At 33.9% G+C, this 20683-nt stretch overlaps 1 protein-coding gene and 1 long non-coding RNA gene across 2 annotated transcripts in view; one reads left to right on the top strand and one right to left on the bottom strand.

The window, feature by feature from the left end:
- The window catches only part of HSPA4L (heat shock protein family A (Hsp70) member 4 like), a 50345-nt gene that overhangs the window by 18391 nt on the left and 11271 nt on the right, over positions 1 to 20683 (bottom strand). Inside the window, exons 3-12 of the mRNA XM_060148688.1 lie at positions 18758 to 18898; positions 15337 to 15459; positions 12445 to 12544; positions 11949 to 12082; positions 9928 to 10172; positions 9709 to 9785; positions 8921 to 9072; positions 8341 to 8447; positions 6986 to 7119; positions 5151 to 5350 (exon numbers count right to left, since the gene is read on the bottom strand). Of these exons, the coding sequence (XP_060004671.1) occupies positions 5151 to 5350; positions 6986 to 7119; positions 8341 to 8447; positions 8921 to 9072; positions 9709 to 9785; positions 9928 to 10172; positions 11949 to 12082; positions 12445 to 12544; positions 15337 to 15459; positions 18758 to 18898 (1413 nt within the window). The remainder of the gene's footprint in view (positions 1 to 5150; positions 5351 to 6985; positions 7120 to 8340; positions 8448 to 8920; positions 9073 to 9708; positions 9786 to 9927; positions 10173 to 11948; positions 12083 to 12444; positions 12545 to 15336; positions 15460 to 18757; positions 18899 to 20683) is intronic.
- Positions 1 to 20683, top strand: part of LOC132520026 (uncharacterized) — an 86372-nt gene that overhangs the window by 57024 nt on the left and 8665 nt on the right. The gene's annotated exons all lie outside the window — the stretch shown is intronic.

Genomic DNA, 20683 nt, shown 5'->3' with positions numbered 1-20683 from the left:
TTACCCACCACCATCCTCCTAAAAAGGAGAAAGCTTGGAATTCAGGAATCAGGATAATTTAGGTCTTCATATATATATATATATATATATATATATATATATAGTTAAGTATACATATAATGTCCAGAAGGCTATCTTGAATAAATGCTTATTTGTGCCAAAGAGAAAAACAAGTTAGAAGATAATTTACACCACTGTTCTTCGTAATTAAAAGGTCAGCTACTGAAATTCCACCCCCCATCCTCCCTGCCCTACCACCTTCCAACTCTACAATTTTCCCAACCCTATGATGGAAAAGTGGTGGAAAATGTGTTATAGTGGTGAGTTGCGGTAATGCAGAAAGACACAAATACATTAATAACTCTATTTCATGTAATACTAAGAAAACAATGCTGCCAATTAAGGCCAAAATACTTTATCACTTGGCATTTTTATTTTATACTTATTGAAAAAGCTCTTCTATTGTGTATATATTCATATCTCTAAAAGAAATAAACCAAATAATATGGTTAAGGTATTTCTAAAACGACTCCACATTAAGAATCCAACTCTTCTAAATCACTTAAGTTGTTGATGTCTGAATTTTTCTACACAATATTGTTCTCTGTGCCATCAAGAGCATTAGTGACCCAGCCATTTGTTTAAAAATTGCTCCTGTATGGTCTCTAATGTTTTTTTATAAGCCACTGACACATCTTCTACAAGTTTTTTTTTTTTTTTGGCCGCGCCATGTGGCAGGCGGGACATTAGTTCCCCGACCAGGGATTGAACCCGTGCCCTCTGCAGTGGAGTCTTAACCACTGGACCGCCAAAGGAAGTCCCCTATTCTACAAGTTTTATGATGTTTTTTTCTCTGTCTTACCAGAAGGAGTCAATAGATTATTTTCGGACAACAACCAGGACTGATATTCCTTCCTTGAATGGTCCTTAAGTTGTTTAATGTCAAGGGGTTGCAATTGCCTACTCATGCCATTAGGAATAACAACCAAGTTCACACATGTACAGATGATGAGAACTTCTCATGATTACTGCCACAGGCAACAGTGAATATAAGATATTATCATTTGCATGACCCATCCCAATTTCAGATATATTGAGTGGAAAACTGTACATCTTACAATTGATATGAGAGTAATTTGTTAGTCTTTTAAAATAATTTTAGGAAGGTTCATAGGAATATTATCACTAGTGGGTAAGTTAATGGACGTGCCTCTAGGCTGGCTTCTCTAATTGATTTTAAACTCCACGAGGGCTGAGACTGTCTTTCTATTCACTGCTATATCCGAACACACAATTTAGGTACTTCTAGTTATTTGCTGAATAAATGAAAAAGCACTTAAGAATAAAATCCAGAATAATTATCTAATCTGTCCCTTGATCTACCTTCTCAATTTCTTTTTTTTTTGTCACTCTCCCCTTTTCTGTATTTTATATTATCAGCTACCTTAGTATCTGTAACAATAAAAAAGGATATCCTGCCATCAGGGCCTTTGTTATTCTCTCTGTCTGGACAACTACCTACCTGATCCTTACTCTCAAACTGCCTTTTCATCTTTCAGGCTAGCGTTCCTTTTCCTTCCTCACAGGTGGCTTTCCTCATCACTTAATTTCCACTATGCATCCCCTGCTGTTAATTTCCTTTATATTTATATGGTATCTTGTTGCTTCTAGCCTATCCTCTTCCATTAGAATGTAAGTTACAGATGGGTGGGGACCTTCTTTATCTTGCTTATTACCACTGTATCCTCAGTGCCTGGAACAGTACCTGGTACATAAGTAATCAGATGTTTTGAATTAAAAAATAGAAAGATAAACAACCCAAACTGTCAACAACTGGGGAATAAATTGTGGTACATTAGTACGATAGTCTCTTTGATCCTTCACTGTGCCATGAAGCCTAAGTTGTAATACCTTCCTAATATGTCCAGATATTAATAAGTACCTAGAAGAAAAGTGTCCATTTTCTGAGATATCCTTATACTGTATTGAAGAAAAGTTGGCAATCTATGTTATGGTTTTTCAGGAAAATCGAAGCCATCTTAATTTTTAATGAAAAAATGAGGCCCATAAAATAATCTCTCATAAATTGACTCTCATGCAAAGAAAGACAAAAACAAAGAACTCCTACTGTTGCTCACTGATATATGTCTGGGTTTCATCGACCTAAGAGCCAGCAATGTCAGCAAATAGGAAACAGTAAAAAAGAACTTATTATCTTCTTACCTTCTGCTGTAAAGCTTAAAACAATTAGCTTCCAGAGTCTACTTTGAATTTGTTCACATTTTGGGAGCGGGTAAGGGAGAGACTGCTTTATAATGGTATTTAAGCCTTAAGCTTTTTTTTTTTTTTTTTTTTGCCGTACGCGGGCCTCTCACTGTTGTGGCCTCTCCCGTTGTGGAGCACAGGCTCCGGACGCACAGGCTCAGTGGCCATGGCTCACGGGCCCAGCCGCTCCATGGCATGTGGGATCTTCCCGGACCGGGGCACGAACCCGTGTCCCCTGCATTGGCAGGCGGACTCTCAACCACTGTGCCACCAGGGAAGCCCAAGCCTTAAGCTTTTAAACTTCTGGATACAGAATTAAAGAGAAAAGTCCTAGAGAGAACCATTAAGCAATACAGTACACAGGATGTTTTCTACACAGTAGGGTACTCAACATCACCCCTTATGTTAAAAGCAATGACAAGGAAATAATTTACGTTATTAGCAAGAATAAGGAAATAAACTACAATTTATTCAACACCTATTGTATCAGCTAAGGTAGGGATTTAAAAGGAGATTAATATATGTGAATGTGCTCACCAACAATGCTAAGTATATGATCCATAATGTTAGTTACCTTTTTTTTGGCTCTTGATTATATAAATTATAAAAGAAATAGGAACATCTCACTTAAGTAGAAGAAATACCTTATATGGGACACCAACTACCTGGGTTCTAGTAAGCCGAAAACACTCTTGTAAGCAAATCAATCTATGAATGGCCAAAGCAGATGTTATAAATTCATACATTTTATTCACAAGTGAGTTTTTTAAGTCCACATTCAAGAGATCATCCTAAAGGACTGGCTAACTGGATTTCAAGCCCACAGACAAAAGAAGCAGCAAATAAGAAATGCCAGGAGAGGTAGAAAATGGGTGCCATACTCTCCTTGTTTTTAGTGCCCAGGATTCACTAACATTACACAGAGAAAACTAAAGGTCTAAGACATTACACAGAGACTTTGAAGAAAAAGAGGTGAAGAAAGTGAAACAGCTTTTAAAGAACTCACTCTAAAAGGCACTGCTGGTGGGAATGTAAATTGATACAGCCACTATGGAGAACAGTATGGAGGTTCCTTAAAAAACTACAAACAGAACTACCATACGACCCAGCAATCCCACTACTGGGCATATACCCTGAGAAAACCATAATTCAGAAAGAGTCATGTACCACAATGTTCATTGCAGCTCTATTTACAATAGCCAGGACATGGAAGTAACCTAAGTGTCCATTGACAGATGAATGGATAAAGAAGATGTGGCACATATATACAATGGAATATTACTCAGCCATAAAAAGAAATGAAATTGAGTTATCTGTAGTGAGGTGGATGGACCTAGAGTCTGCCATACAGAGTGAAGTAAGTCAGAAGGAGGAAAACAAATACCATGTGCTAAGAAATATATAAGGAATCTAAAAAAAAAACGGTTCTGAAGAACTGAGGGGCAGGACAGGAATAAAGATGCAGATGTAGAGAATGGACTTGAGCACAGGGGGAGGGGGAAGGGTAAGCTGGGACAAAGTGAGAGAGTGGCATGGACATATATACACTACCAAATGTAAGGTAGATAGCTAGTGGGAAGCAGCCGCATAGCACAGGGAGATCAGCTCAGTGCTTTGTGACCACCTAGAGGGGTGGGATAGGGAGATGCAAGAGGGAGGAGATGGGGGATATATGTATATGTATAGTTGATTCACTTTGTTATAAAGCAGAAACTAACACACCATTGTAAAGCAATTATACTCCAATAAAGATGTTAAAATAAAAGGCATACAGAATGCTTTCAATTTTAGCAAAAAAAAAAAAATTAAATGGATTAAATGTCTGCCATACATTGTTGTGAACTACAATTAGGAAAATTAACTTTTCACCTATTACTCTTATGTTTATTTATGAAACATTGACTGTATCTTAACTAACATATTAGGACAGTATTTCCTTCTCCTCAATTCAAGGAAGGGAGGATATAATAGGAAAATAACACACGGGAAGAAGAATGAAAGAAAATGCCATGGTCCTTAAATGAAGTACTTTAAGGAGTAGTGGTAGAATTCTGATCAATCTGGAAGAAAAGATTTTATAGTAGCTGTTAGTACAAACAGACAAAAAGACAACTTTCACAAAAGGGAGAAACTGTCTTGAAATTTAAAATCTTAAAATCCATTCTTAACATGCAGAAATATATGAAAAATCTAGGGCAGACCTCCAATTATGATTTGAAAAAAATCCAACAAAAGCCATTAAAAATAACTTACAAATAGTATACATAAAAAGATGAAAACTTTATGTAATGGAATATAATAACTTTCTCCTAAGATTCCTTCATTCATAGTATGCCAAGAGTAAATACAATGTTAAAGTCATATAACTCTTTCATAAAGAAACTGTCAAAAATCTGTTTTAATGTTACTGAATGTACAGCACATTCTTCTGCTCAACTGCCACAGATATCTCCTAACTAAGCTCTGAAAATTTCTTTATTAAGCATGTATTCTCAATCTAAAAACACATATGTATACAGTTCAGAATTTATCATTCTGAATTGGATTTATGTGTAAGCTAAAAAGCTTGCTATAATAAATGTTTTTAATAGAAATAAAGAATTTAGGAACAATGACTCCAGACACACATATGCATATTTTCCATATAATGCTATGAAAAATACACAAACCTCCGAAAAGCATGTTACAATGTGAAAAGATGTAGAGCATTTAAAATAGAATTATTCTTTAATGATTTTATTTTTAAAAGTTTATATACTTATTCCTATAGCAGAACTTCAGAGCAAAACCTCAGATATTAATATTTTCAACTATTAAAAGTACCAGGTAGAATTAAGATACTGCATATATTAGAGGAACCTTTTTGAAACAGAATTTCTACATACCACATCATCTTTGCTTTCATTCTTAAAAGAAGTTTCTGTCTCCATAGGAACATCACTGTGATCCCCTTCTATATTCTGCTTCTCAATTACTGATGCACTAGCCACACTGAAGATTCCATGGATGTTAATACGAACTTTAACCTTAACTTTGGAACTATCACCATCAGACTGTGGGAAAACATTCTGAATAGTGAAGCTCCCTTAAGGAAAAAAGAGCTTTCATCAGTACATAGGCCTCAGATTAACTCATTCAATTCATTCATTCAATAGTTTTACTATCATCTTTCAGATGCTGGCAAAAGAAAATCATAAATTATCATATGCTGATTAATTTCTGTGGGACATGCATTTCCCCCAGATTACCTTTTTAATATACTAATAAACCTGGTATAAACACTCAGACAGGTTAAGCAACCTGCCCAAAATCATCAACAACAGGAAAAAGGAGAGTTGGGATCTTAACCAAGGACAATCTGACTGAAGGCAATATCACTTTTAAGTTTTACAATGTTGCTACACTAAAACCAAAATAACAAAACACAATTTCTGAGTTTGAAAACCAAACATATTACCTTTTTGCTATAAACTTTGCAAATCATAATCATCTTGGTAATTCATAAATAAAGCAATTTAAAATTTTTTCTGGATTTTTCCTATAGCAAAATTGCTAAGTTATCCAGTCACTACTACCTACTGAGGTCACTTTAATTTTTAACTTTAAGAAATCTGATGTTTTATTTTTCAGAAAAAAAAATCTCAAATATATAATGTTATCCATAGTAAAGAGACACTACCAGGCAGAAAAACTGTATATAAAAAATCTGGCTGACCTATATTAGAGGTTGAATTGTGACCTCCCTCTGGCCCCAATTCATATATTGAAGCCCTACTCTCCAGTAACCTCACAAGATGACCTTATTTGGAGATAGGGTCTTTACAGGTAATCAAGTTAAAGTGAAGTCATCAGGTGGGTTCTAATCAAATGACTTGGCGTCCTTATTTGGAGACAGATACATACACAGGAGAACGTCATGTGAACATGAAGAGAGCCATTTATGAACCAAGAACAAACACCTGGAATGGATCCTTCCCCCACAGCCCTCAGAAGGAACCAATCCTGCCAACAACTTAATTTTGAACTTCTAGACTCCAGAACTGTGAGATGATAAATTTCTATTGTTGAAACCACCTAGTTTGTGGTACTTTGTTCCAGAAGCCCTTGAAAACTAATACCATTTTCAATAATGTACTTCTACTGCTTTAAATAATGTACATGAAAAATTAATATTGTCTCCTTTTTTAGTCTATCAATAAAAGTAGCACATATAGAAAATTTTTTAATTTAATATTCCTTTTCTTTTAAATGATGTAAATCATACTTTGTTTTATATCTTCTAAAAGATTACTCAGCTAAAATGGATATTACAGTCTCCTATTTCCACTTTTGTATTAATCTAATGATTAACTGGCTTCTAGTTGTTGCCAGTGAACATAAGTTTAAAATCAGAATATGTAGTCAGTCTGGCAGCACAATTTCAGTTTACCGATTAAAGAGTTCTTCCATTAAAAAATAACCCTCACCCAAACTTTTCAGGTCAATTACAGAGCATTTTAAATATACATTTCAAAATGAATTAAAAAGATTCAAACTTGCTGTTATTCCAGAAATAAACTCTGAGCACTAAAAAGTGCACATTTAGAAAAAAGTATGATTATTTTTCTTTAAAAATCCAGTGCTGGCTTAGCTGAAATGTTACTTTGTTTCCTTGATTCAAATATTAACATATTTGTAAGAGGCTAAAATTTATGAAAAAAAAGTTTTGGAGTTCTCTTACCAATTCTTGGATCTGGATAAGGCACTTCATGTAAATTAGTATAAAATGCTTCTAGTTCAAATGGTTCTTTCTTGTGGAAAGTAATGACTTTTGAGAATGGGGCAGGATGGTTCTTACAGAATACTTCACATTCCCTAAAATGGAGCGGGAAAACAGTTTAAAATAAATAGAAAGTTGCCTATGAACCTAATTACAGAATCCATCTCATTTTTAATTCATGATAAGCAGCAATTTTAAAGGCCTCTGTGCACAAATTTTAAGAAAAAGCATTACTGGTTTTGCTATAAATAAACATGCCTTTTGACAGGTTTAGGGCTCAAACTTCTAGAACGTCTGACATAGTAACAGACAATTCTATCCTACTGAGAAAAATCTGAGAATAGGTATATTTTGTTTGTTTGTTTGTTTGTTTGTTTTGGCGGTACGTGGGCCTCTCACTGTTGTGGCCTCTCCCGTTGCGGAGCACAGGCTCCGGACGCACAGGCTCAGCGGCCATGGCTCACGGGCCCAGCCGCTCCGCGGTATGTGGGATCTTCCCGGACCAGGGCACGAACCCGTGTCCCCTGCATCGGCAGGCAGACTCTCAACCACTGCACCACCAGGGAAGCCCTGAGAATAGGTATATTTTAAGGCAATATATAAGGATGTTTTTGCTCACATCTGAGGACCAAATTCTATCGATATTTTTGAAATTTGTGCAAAAATTTCAATTTCTTGGGGGTGCAGATGTATAGAACACAGAACAAAATCTTAAAAGCAACTTCAAAACCTAAATACAGGTTTATTTTATTATACCAACTATACTTCTGAAAAGCAGTCAAATATAATATTTGAAATACAGATTTTTATTTTAGTAGGAAAGTAAACAATTTATATCCTGGGCAGTTCATGGAAAAGGAAATGTTAATGTCAAAGCAAGAAAAGACTTGCAGCTCACAACAGTCAGAAATGCAAATTTAATAATAAAGTACGATTTAAAAGTGATGCTTTTATTTGGATATTCAAAGAAAATGACTGGATAGATATATACCCAGCTGTTAACAATAGTTAGTTACTTCAATAAAATGGGCTAAGGGAGTTGGGATATGGCAAATGCAAATTTTTAAGTTTTTATATTTCTATACTGTGATTTTTATTTGAAAATGAGAATGTTTTACTTTTGTAATAAAATACTAATTAAAAAATATGCCATAATGGTTTACAGATAATATATCATTTTCATATTCTCCTTGTTTCTAAGATAGTATTCTAAAGTGTTTGACAAGTTTAAGAAGTATAAATTCCTCTAATTTAGAATAGTAGGTTCAATTGATTATTTATGACAAGCTCTAACCAAGGCTTTAGAAGTAACTTACCCAGTCCCATCTTCAAAAGAGGTCTTCCAACTTAATGTGATTGAATAGGGAACAAGGTCTGTTATGGAAAATTCACGCACTTTAAATGCTGGTGAGAGAATCGCACACTGAAAATAAGATGTATACCATATTTAAATCAACAAACACCAAACATATCCTAGGTTACCATGATTGAACTGCTTAATAAAGTTCTTATAATAAAATAGTTACATTTTAAAAATTTCTGGGTTTTTGGTAATAACTAGTTAAAATTTTAAAGTGTCAGAGCACTCTTTCTGTGACTTTACAAAAACTGATGTAAAATATGTTTAAATCTCAAAAAAAGAATTTTAAATAGGAATAATTATAAGAATTAATAAAATAAATGCTTTTTTGGTATAATTACAGACATACTGTCCTATGATAGTTTAAAAACAAATGGGACAGACACAACCCTTATATTTTAGGAATAATTTCAATTTAATTTTAGCTTATTGATAACTGGTTGGACAAGATAATATTAAAAAGTTCTTTGAGGCCTATCACCATATTTCTGGCAAAATATACATTCTAAAATTAAAAAAAAGACTAATAATCATACCTGTAATGCACACCCTCTTGCAACAGCTTCATCAGCATTTAATGTGGTACTTATGTCTTTAAGAAAGAATTTAGTGATTTGTTCCTTCACAGCAGGAATTCGCGTTGCTCCCCCTACAATTTCTATACTACTTATGTCTTCACATTGTAAGTCTGGAAAATGAAAGGTTTAATTGAGAAAAATAAGACAGTCTTTATAAAAATGTGAACAGTAGACCCCAGAAAGTACTTTTTTAAAAAAATGTATTTTTTTATTTGCTCAAAACGAGGTAAAATGGAAAGAAGTTAAAAATAAATTTTGGAAAAAAGCAAAATTTAATAGATATTAATTATCTACTTATCAGGCACTGTACTTGGTCTAGATGATGAAGTGACCACAAGAACAGACATGCACCTCATGGACTTCAGAGTCCTTCAGTTTTAACTTCCACCTCACAAATTGCCACAGAAGGTAATTTTAATTGATTACAAAAAACTCTAACAAAAAGCAGTCATGTCCTCATTTCAACTTTCAATCAATCTTTAAAATCTTACATATAGACATCTTCAAATATAACTAGCATCAGTTTTATGATGTAAACAATATGAGTCAGAAGGAGTTCTCATAAACTTTGATTTCTAGTGGCCCTGCTCTTATGAATAAACAATGAGTTATAATCTCCTTCTCTAAAACAAGAAATATAAGTCTTCAAAAAGCACATGAATTTTTTATTGTTTTTACCATTTTCTACCCCATTCAAGTAACACCATGGTACAGTTTTGATGGTTAGTTCAGTAACTTCCACTTACTAGCTTGTTCCATTACTGCTTTTAATGGTGGGTCAACTCTGGCTAAGAGGGAAGCACATAATTGTTCAAACTGAGCCCTATGGGAAAATGAAATAAAATTCATTATTTGGGGATATAAAAATTGAGCATATCTTCTAAAATAACAGAACGAAGAAAAATCAGACATGAACTAAACATAAAATAAGGAAACACTTTTCAAACTGAAAGCATGCATGGTACCTGTTCATTTTACTAGAAACATCAAGGTCATTCATGAAACACTCAATGTTCAGTGGAAGGTCTGATGCATTTGCACTCATTAGCTTCTTTAGTTTTTCACATTCCTGATATAAGCGCAACAAGGCCCGAGAGTTTTCTTTTACATTTATCTTATATTTTGTCTTGAACTCATCACAGAAGTAGTCTACTAAAACCTCATCAAAGTTCCTGCCACCCAAATATGGATCAAAGGTAGTAGCCAAGACCTGTTTAATTGAAAAACCAGAACTGAATTTTCAGAAATATTAGATGTTTTCAGCACCACCTCCAAAATACCTTTTAAAATTAAAATCAAAACCAAAGACCTTGACAAAAATCACAGGGGTACCAAATTTGGAACCAGTTATATTAATTATTACTTATATTTAGCCAACATATCTAACCACTCTGAATTATCTGCTTTAAGTTATAGATCTATATACCTACGTGAAAGAATAATTCTAATTCTGAAATAACTGAGTTACAATGACTAAAACTTCATTATCTCACAACCCATGGTTCTATAACAACACTGAACAGGTGGGCCAAAAACCAAGTTTAAGAGAGCAAAGAAAGGGTCCTAAGTATGTAACCAAAAACAAAACAGCCAAGAAGAGCCAATCCAAAGATTAAATCTAAAATACTGTAATTGGTCAACTTACAAATCAGGAATTAGTGCCCCCATCCCTCATAAATATATAGAAGGAACAAAAAAGCACGCAAGGGAACAAAAAAGAAAACAAAAAAAATGAAGAGGAGAGACAAAAATTTAATAAGCTTGTTGAGCAATAGGCCCCAGTTAGCAGTCGAGTGGAAAAGGAATAGACGAGTCACAGCACTTCAACAATATAGTTCTTGAAAACAGGACCAAGACATCTAGTCTCTCTCCCCGAGGTAGAGGGCAAAAATAACTACTTATAATAGTCATGACTAAAAAAGTAGAATCCCACTGTTGGTGTGGTTCATCAACTTCTTTTTCACATGGATGGGTGGTGGAATAGTGGTAAACATCACAGTAGGATGTGAGCACAGACTGATTGGGATGTTATCCCAGATTAGCATGAAGAATCCATGGACAGATTTCTCATGAGGTCCAGTATTACCCAAAATTAGATGTAAAATTGTGTAGGTATGTGACTAGTGCAAATGTGCATCATTCTGAGAGAAGGGCCATAGCTTTTATCAAACTTCCAAAGGGGCCTGTGATCTAAAAAATTATAGCTCTATACTCTAGGGTATTCACTAAAAAGGAAGAAAGGAAAATGTTCTTTTTTAATTAAGTTAAAATTCAACACTAAATACCAAGGATTAAATCAATTTGCAAGAAACTATTCTACATTCACTATGAGTCATTTCCCTTTAATTTTCTGATTACAAGGATGTTAACATAGTACTATAAATGGCAAGACGAAAGGCTCTAAAAGGTGCTGGATAACCCAAAGCATTTACTCTTCTGAGCTAATCTATACATGTGTGTAATGGGGGGAGAGAGAGAGTGTGTGTTAAGTCTGGGTAAGATAATCAATGTAGAAATGAATACAAAACCAAACAAAGGCTGTAAGAAGATAAGCATATAGAGGTAAATAATACCACACTGTAGAAAATTTTGATTAGGACTCCAGGATAGAAAGGTTTCTAAAGACAATGGGAATCATTTTAGAAATGTTTCCTATGTACATTTATAAATATGTAATTTATGCTCCCTGATAGGTGACTGAAAACCTCAACAATAGTAAAAATAGCTAACACATAATATCTGCTATATGGCATTCCAAGCATCTTATAATCATTAACTCATTTTATCCTCAACAAGTCTATGAGGTACTTACTGATAATATCCTCAGGTGAGGAACCTGAGATTTGGGGAGGTTAAGTAACTTGCTCAAGGTCACAGTTTTTAAGTGGCAGAGCCAGGATTTAAACCCAAGCATTAGGGTTCTCTATATAGTCTCATATGCTCTTAGACATTAAAATTAAATATAGTAAATCATTTATTTACTTACTTTAAGTTTTCCTTTGTTAAAAGCACAAACTGAGATCTGGTAGGCAGAATGTCCCATATCAATAAATATTACATTTCTTGGTTTCTCATCTAACGGAGGAAGATCCTGTTTATAAATTCCATATGCCAGTGCAACTATGTAAGAACAAAGAATTAGGTTAATTCCAGCCTAGCAATCACTTGGGAAACAATAGGCAAGTCATGTTGATACTACATTTTAACACACAGTAGAGTAATACAAATTATTAGTTTCAAAGTAAATTCACTTTTCACAAATTGGTTAATGTTTTTTTCTCTACCCATCTATAACCCTATAATATTAATGACTCTTATAGCCAATGAAAGACATGTTTAAACTCTGCCATAATGTTGTGCTCCAAAATGACAAGCTTATATCAGTACATAATAGAGTTAAAAAATAAATGCTTTGTATTAATTAGAAAAAAGACTATAATAATATTTTTCTGACAGTAATTTTCAAATTGCAAACTGCTCACCTGCAGTAGTTTCATTCATTAGCCTTAAACAATTTAAGCCTGCAACCTGGGCTGCAGCCATCACAGATCTTCTCTCAGCATCAGTGAAAAAGCTCGGAATCTGGTGTTGCAAAACAATAACTGTTATTAGTTCAATGTAATAGATTTTACTTAAACATTTCATCAATTGAAAAATGAACTTATGTACAGCTTAAGGCAAAGACTGGTGTTCTAATAAAATAAATGAGGAAAAAATACTAGTTTCTTTTTTAAGGTTGGCAATTTCTACATCATAAAGTTTGACCTAAAGTATGAACACAAATTTAAAGCAATTAGTAAAACAGAATTAATATTGTAGGATTTCAAAAATATGTTAAATCCTTCTCATGTTGGTCTATAAAAATACTTATTTGTTAATCTTTAATAATGAAACACTAAAAACCCAAGAGTCTATTAAAATGAGATTGGTTAAATATGTTATATCCACATAATGGAATCCTACATAGATGTTAGAATCAGATCGATCTGAATTGTCATGGAATAGTATCTTTATTACATTAAAAAAAGGGGGCATGTAGAGCATGATTTCATTTTTGTGTATGTATGTACTACTAGAAGAATATATTTCCAAATGTTTACAATGGTTGTATTTCAAAGGGAGGGGGAACTATATTGCAGGGGACTTATGATGAGCATGTGTTTCTTTATAAATCACGAAAAAACATTAAATATATTTCTATTAAAAAATAAACTCTTAATTTAAAACTAATAATTAAGATTACATATACTTATTACTGTCAAACTAAGAAGCACTTTCACTTGGTCTACAGACAAATTTCTAAAAAGCTAATTAAGTATATCCATGTATAAAACCTGGGGCTCTTCCAATTTTAAGTAAGTAGTCTCCTCCAATCTTAGTGCTTTTTGAATTTAGAAATTTCATTTAATAGATAAGAACACAAAAAGAACTTGAATTTTGATAAGTTTGTATATCCTGATTTTGGTATTATCCTTCAGACAAAAATCTAAATTATAAGGTATGGTTCACTTAATTTTCACTAAGCACTTATGTACCAGTACTTTTCTAGCCATTAGGGATATGACAGTGCATAGAGCAGAAAATACTTCCCTTTGTACAGCTCACATGGGTCTACTGCACTGATTACAAAGTTAATAATGCCCAAGAAGTTCACAATGCCATGTTCTGATACTAATTTCTGACATGAAAGTAAAATCAAGTATGGCTAAATAAATAGGGATGATTTGAATTTAAGATACATTTTTAAAATGTGCACCATTCTGACATATACTTTCAAGTAGCAGTATAATGGAAGAGTTATGACCACAAGTTATTTAACTTCTCTGTGTCTCAGTTTTTTCATCTGTGAAACTGAGGTTAATAATATCCTACCTACAGAGTGGTTCTGAGGATTAAATGGGTTAATACACATTAAATGCCTTTAATAGGGCCTGGACAATGGTAAACTCTATCATTTACTATAACAAAATGACTGGAAAACAAAATACTAAGCTAATATTTTTCTCTCATTTAAAAATTCTATATACACCTGACAGGGACTTCCCTGGTGGCACAGTGGTTAAGACTCCATGTTCCCAATACAGGAGGCCCAGGTTCGATCCCTGGTCAAGGCTAGATCCCACACGCATGCCGGAACTAAGGAGCCCGCCTGTCGCAACTAAGACCCAGCACAACCAAATAAATAAATATTTAAAAAAAAAATAAATACACCTGACAAATTTTAATTACTAAATTCATTGAAGAGTTCATAATACGATTCTATTTTTCTGATGACATGAGACTCCTGAACTTACGTAGTCAAGTTTAACAATACTAAGAATATATTCACATTTAGGTGACAACATATAACTTAAAAACTAGTTATCAATATATAATGGGATCTCAAGAGATAAAACAGGGGGTAAAAGATTAAACGCTTTGTTAAGAATCTTTAAAAGACAGATCTTTTCTTTCTGAAAAGTACTGCATGATCTCACCTATATGTGGAATCTAAAAAAGTCTAATTCATATGATAGAGTAGAATGGTGGTTAACAGGGGCAGGGAGTCGGGGAAATGGGGAGACAGTGGCCAAAGGGTACAAAATGTCAGTTATGTAGAATGAATAAGTTCTAGAAATCTAATGTACAGCATGGTGACTACACTTAACAATACTCTATTATATACTGGAAATGTGCTAAGAAAGTAGATCTCAGGTATTCTCACCACACAAACACAAAAAAAGTAACCACAGGAGATGGATACGTTAATTTGCTTGACTGTAGTGATCATTTCACTATGTATATCAAAGCATCATGTTGTTCATCTTATATAAAAACAATTTTTATCTTAAAGGCTCAAGTGGATTTTGAGGGGTGATAAATGTGTTTATTATACTGATTGTGATGACGATGGTTTCACGGGTGTATGCGTATGTCAAAACTTCTGGAAGTATACACGTTAAATACATCTAATTTATCATTTTAAAAAAAGGATCTTTTATTTCTGATACAGAATATACAGAATCTCAAATTCCCAACTGGGCATTTTCAACCTTTGACATAAATGTTACTAAGGTCGGTCCCTAGGGGTGGGACATTAAGTGCTACCTGGAAAGATTCTTAGGGATAAGTGGCAGGTACAGCAGTCACCAACTAATCAAATACATTAGTTTTTATTTTAAGATTCACTGATTATCACAGTTAACTTTATGGGAAACTCAATCCTGAACTTTATCAAATAAAATAATTTTTTAACATAAAAGTAAAAATGGATTTAGGTTATTTACTGGATAAGGGCAGAAGGAATAAAGAAAAGGGAAGAAAAATATTTCATTACAACATTAATACACTGGAAAATATGATTCAAGAGTGTTCATTACTGAGGTAAAACTTACTGAAATCACACAGTCAGCCACTGGTTTCTTCAAAGCATTTTCTGAAGTCTCTTTAAGCTTAGCCAACAGCATTCCAGTAACTTGCTCGATTGCAAAAGGTCTCTCTTCTTCTAGGTATCGCGCCTAAAGCCAAAAGAGGAGATATTTATCAAGAGTCATTTATTGACCTAGTATTTTATGAGCACCTACCTTATACATGATCGATACACAACAGTGAAAAAGGCAAAGTCCTTGCTCAATGAAGTTATATACCAAAAGGATTGCTCTCGTATCATTATGTCTCATCTCTGAAGTTCCAGTGCCTTACACATAGTATTACAACCAAATAAATTATCAAGAGTGTCTTTACATGCTCCAGATCCCCATCTCCCAGAAGAGCAAGTTTTATCATTCACTACTCTTATAAACAAATAAGGGGAAAAAGATCAAATAATCTTTCTTTTGGAAGTTAGAACTCTTCTTGGGTTTAAAATGAAAACTTTAGTAATACAGTTTTGTGAAAAGGAAATGAGAACACAGCCAAAAAAAAATTCCTTATTTAAAAAAAAAAGAAATTTAATATATATTACTGTATATAGATGTATACATGGAATTTTTAAATTATTTTTTAAAATAACTACTTCATCTCATACACAGGTTTAAGACTAGGTTGAATTTAAGCACCTAAAATGAAACTTTACAGTGCTTCTTGACCAAGGAATACTGTGCTTTATTCAAGTAATCAAACCCTTTCATAATGACAACCACAATATTTATAAGCAATACAAAGTTACCTTAGAACCCATATGATAACTACATCCAACTTACAGAAGAAAACGCTATGCCTTTTAACTTTGTACCCCAATGGAGTGAATACACTAAACTTTGGAAGAGCTTTAAAGAACTTCTCAAGCAGCACAATGCATGTTTGTATATAAGTGTATAAGTATGCATAAATAATTATACAAAATTTACTTTGAAACAGACTTAAAATTGATAGTCATTTGTTTCCATATCAATTTACAAGTAAGTTCAAAACCAAGCATTACATGAAATTACTGTCTTTAAACATGGGAAGAAATCAAGCACATTGAAACAAGGGAAAATGAATCAAGTACCCATGTGTCTTAGTCTGATTATAGGAGGCACAACTGTACAGTATTTTTAAAAATAATATAAAAGTTAGATGAAATAAACATCAAAGTTTATTCAAACAAATGTCAGAAAAAATAAGTGGATAAAATGCTTGAGAAGTTGAATGCTAAAGATCTTCAGTCTTCAAAAGATGAAGAAACTTAGTTTGACACAGGACTGATTAACGTTTTCAAAGCCTCTTCAGCTAGCTTACATGCACTCACTATGACTGTATAAAAATTGTATCACTTAAAAATTAGGTTTTGGCCTAGTGGTCCGGTAGTTAGGGCTTGGCGCTTTCACTGCTGTGGGCCGTGGTTCAATCCCTGATCGGGGAACTAAGATCCTGCAAGCTGCACAGCCGGGCCAAAAAAAAAAAAGACATACAAGGTGTTAAAACTTTACTTCAGACTTCTCTGGTGACATAGTGGTTAAGAATCTGCCTGCCAATGCAGGGGACACGGGTTCGAGCCCTGGTCCAGGAAGATCCCACATGCCATGGAGCAACTAAGCCCATGTGCCACAACTACTGAGGCTGCGTGCCACAACTACTGAAGCCCGCATGCCTAGAGTCCGTGCTCTGCAACAAGAGAAGACTTTACTTCTAGTGCATTCTTTCATAAGACATGGCCACCAAAACTAGAGGGCAAAAAAAGATAGAGAAAGTTATGGAGTAGATGGTAAAAGTTCTCATCACAGGGGAAAAAAATTGTGCAGTGATGGATGTTAACTAGACTTACTGTGATCATTCTGAATGTATACATATATTGAATCATTATGTTGTACACCTGAATTAATACAATGTTATATGTCAAAAAAATTAGGTTTTGGCTTTCTGTAAAAATAATTTATTTTGTTTTTATCAAACTACTCACAAAGCATAATTTTTAATTTTCTTTTGAAAGAATAAAAGCAAAAGAATTTAAGTAGTTTAGAATAAAACTGTTCCACAAAGAGTCATTAACCAGAAGTTATCATATCTAAAGGACATGTGAATATTATTCTTTATCTCATTTATTGCTATCATGACCCATCCAGCTTCCTAGTCAGAAACTCCTGATCCACAAATTTCACCTCCTGATCCACAAATTTCACCATTTTTCAACTTGTCTTTAATCTCTCATGGTGTCTTTTTTGAACTACTGTAAGTCTCATGTCTCCTTACTACAACTCATCATCCATCCCGTAGTCAGAACCCTCTTCTAAACATGGAAATATATATCAAGTTTAAAATCAGCTATTAAAATTTTTAACTTTGAGATATAATTCATATCACATAAAGTTCATCCTTCTGAAGTATATAATTCAGTGGTTTTTAGTCTATTCAAAGCTGTACACTGATTACCATTAACTGTAGTACATTTTCATCACCCTAAAAAGAGTGACCCATTAGCAGTAGTAGTAGTAGATTCACCCATTCCCCCTTACCCTTAACTCCTAGCAACCACACATCTGTTTTCCATGTCTATTGATTTGCCTGATTCTGGATAGCCATAAAAATGGAATCATACAATATGCGGCCTTTTATATCTGCCTTATTTCCAGTTAGCATGTTTTCAAGGTTCATCCATGTTGTAGCACACATCAGTACTTCACTCCTTTTTATGGCCAAATAATATATTCCATTGAATAGCTATACCACATTTTGTTTATCCGCTCATCAGCTGATGGACGCTTGGGTTGTTTCCACTTTCTGGCTATTATAAATAATGCTATTATGAACATCAGTGTACAAATTTTTGTGTGCACATATGGTTCAATTCTCTTGTGTATATACCTAAGAGTAGAATCGCTGAGCCATATAGTAACTCTGTGGTTTGGGGTATTCTGTTAGTTTTTGTTAACCAATCTATAACTTTGTCTCAGGATGCAGAAGTAAAAATCCAGAATCCATCTCTTACTTGGAAGAAGAGTTTGCTTTACTACTTCTGTAATATGTTATAAGATTCTTCTAAATTAGAGAAAGCTCATTATAGAAATTAACATACTTTTGGGGTCTATTTTTCTAAATCACATCTGCCTTTATTCCTTAAAAGTGGTTCACCTCTGAAAGTTCTCCAAATAATAATCCTTTTTTCTTGACAATAAAAGTATTTGGATTAAAAAGATTATTATTCTAAATCAGATTCGTTTTTTGCATTCACTAAAGTATATTACGAAAACTGCCTGTATTTTTGGTATAAAGGTACTGCATCCAGAGGAAAGGAGTTAAATTAAAAAATTTTTAAATATTTAAAAACAGGCAATATTATCATATTTGGTTTCTTTAATTTGAACATATGTTTGCATTCTGGGAATATAAGCTTACCTTAACTCCTGCACTTCCATTAGACATCTTCTGCAGCTCATAGGGAAGCCTGATCCTTTCAGTTTGCACAACAGGATCATCAAATGATCGCCCATGAAGCTTTTTGAAACCATGAATTGTATTTCTTACATTCGTGATTATCTGTTGGCAGTAAACACTTTTATTTATCAATTACTTAATTAATGCAAAATAAACACTATGCTAATACTTGAGAATCACCAAGTCTCCTTATCCTACATATCCAAGTTCAGAATCACACACAATCATTCATTCTTCTGGTTTCTAATTGATAGAAAAATTACACTATTGCCCCTCCAACTCTGCTCCTACCTTAGGAATGTTAGATTCAAAAAAGAAAACTTTAAAACTTTTCAAATAATACAATGAAAATCTATCTACAACTCATTTCTGGCTTTCTTCAACACTTTTGGGCTAATAAATTAGTATCTTTGATTTCTTTCTTTCCACTTTCATTTGTGTTTTTATTTAAACTATGTTTTTTATTGCCATGTTCTTCTTTTACTCTCAATATCTTATTCTTTGTGGTACTATGTTGCTTCCACTGCTGAAAACTGCTCCTAGGCTAGTAAATTAAAACTCCTTCCATGTAACATGATGCTAAGTTAAAGTGTCTTAATTTGTAAATAGCTTGTATTTTGGCAAAGTAATTTTTTTCATTAACTAGAACATGTAGTTCAAACTATAGAATATTATTGAGATCCAGTTGTTTCCCTCTCAGTGATCTTTAAAGCCAAGTAGATCTTGATCTTCAATTACGAGATGAAAACTACTGGGATGCTGAATTACCATGTTGATCTCTTTAGCTTTTTTGGAGAAGTAACTCATAGTTTGCTTTCTTCAGAGAGTCTGAGGTCTACGATACACTTAGAACATCAGCCAGGGGACTTCCCTGGTGGTCCAGTGGTTAAAGAATCTGCCTTCCAATGCAGGGGACACAACTTCGATCCCTGGTCAGGAAACTAAGATCCCACATGCCACGGGGCAACTAAGCCTACACGCCACAACTGTTGAACTTGCGTGCCTCAACGAGAGAGCCCATGTGCTGCAAACTACAGAGCCCAGACGCTCTGGAGCCAGAGAGCCCATGCACAACAACTAGAGAGAGAAAGCTGGCATGCCACAACTAGAGAGAAGCCCACAAGCTGCAACTAGAGAGAAGCCTGAGCACCGCAACAAAAAGATCCCGCATGCCTCATCGAAGATCCTGTGTGCCGCAACTAAGACCCAACGCAGCCCCCCAAAATAAGGAAAATTAAAAAAAAAGAAGAAGAAGAAGAAGATCAGCCAGAATACGAGATGTAAACTTTAGTAAAGGGGTCCTTTTGGCACAAACAACATTTGTTTATATGTAATATGAAAATGGAAAAGAAAGAAAAAAATACATTCATACACAGGCCAACTGTAAGACAATCTTCATAAAAAAAAATCTTAAGCAAAAATTCGTGGATAAATGAGTCAATTGAATAATTGAGTACAAAAAGTCATGAGGAAAAATGCCCCATTAAACAGACTTATTTTGTAATAAAGAAGACTCAGGTATATATTAAAATGTAAGAAATAATTGTTAAGGGTTTTGGTTCATGGTAATAAACAAAGTCCAAGGAAGATGAACCTATAGCATGGAATGTTAAAAGTGAATGTTTTATGCAAACGGATTTCAGAAGCCTAGAAATATAAATACTTAAACAGATTCCATGTAAAGTAGTAGTAAAATAGTAGCCACAGAGGATTACTCTGCATATTAGTTTCTCCATTTTTTCCCACCTTCTTTTGCAAAGACATCATTCACTTGTTGTAGAAGTATATATTCTAGATAGGAGGATATCCCTCATAGAAAGTGACCATACAAGGAAAAACTGACGCCATTTGGTAGCATACTCTGACTTCACAACTAAGATTTTTTTA

This window comes from Lagenorhynchus albirostris, chromosome 4, assembly GCF_949774975.1.
Source record: "Lagenorhynchus albirostris chromosome 4, mLagAlb1.1, whole genome shotgun sequence".
NCBI lineage: Eukaryota > Metazoa > Chordata > Mammalia > Artiodactyla > Delphinidae > Lagenorhynchus > Lagenorhynchus albirostris.
This window is presented reverse-complemented; position numbering and strand designations above follow the sequence as displayed.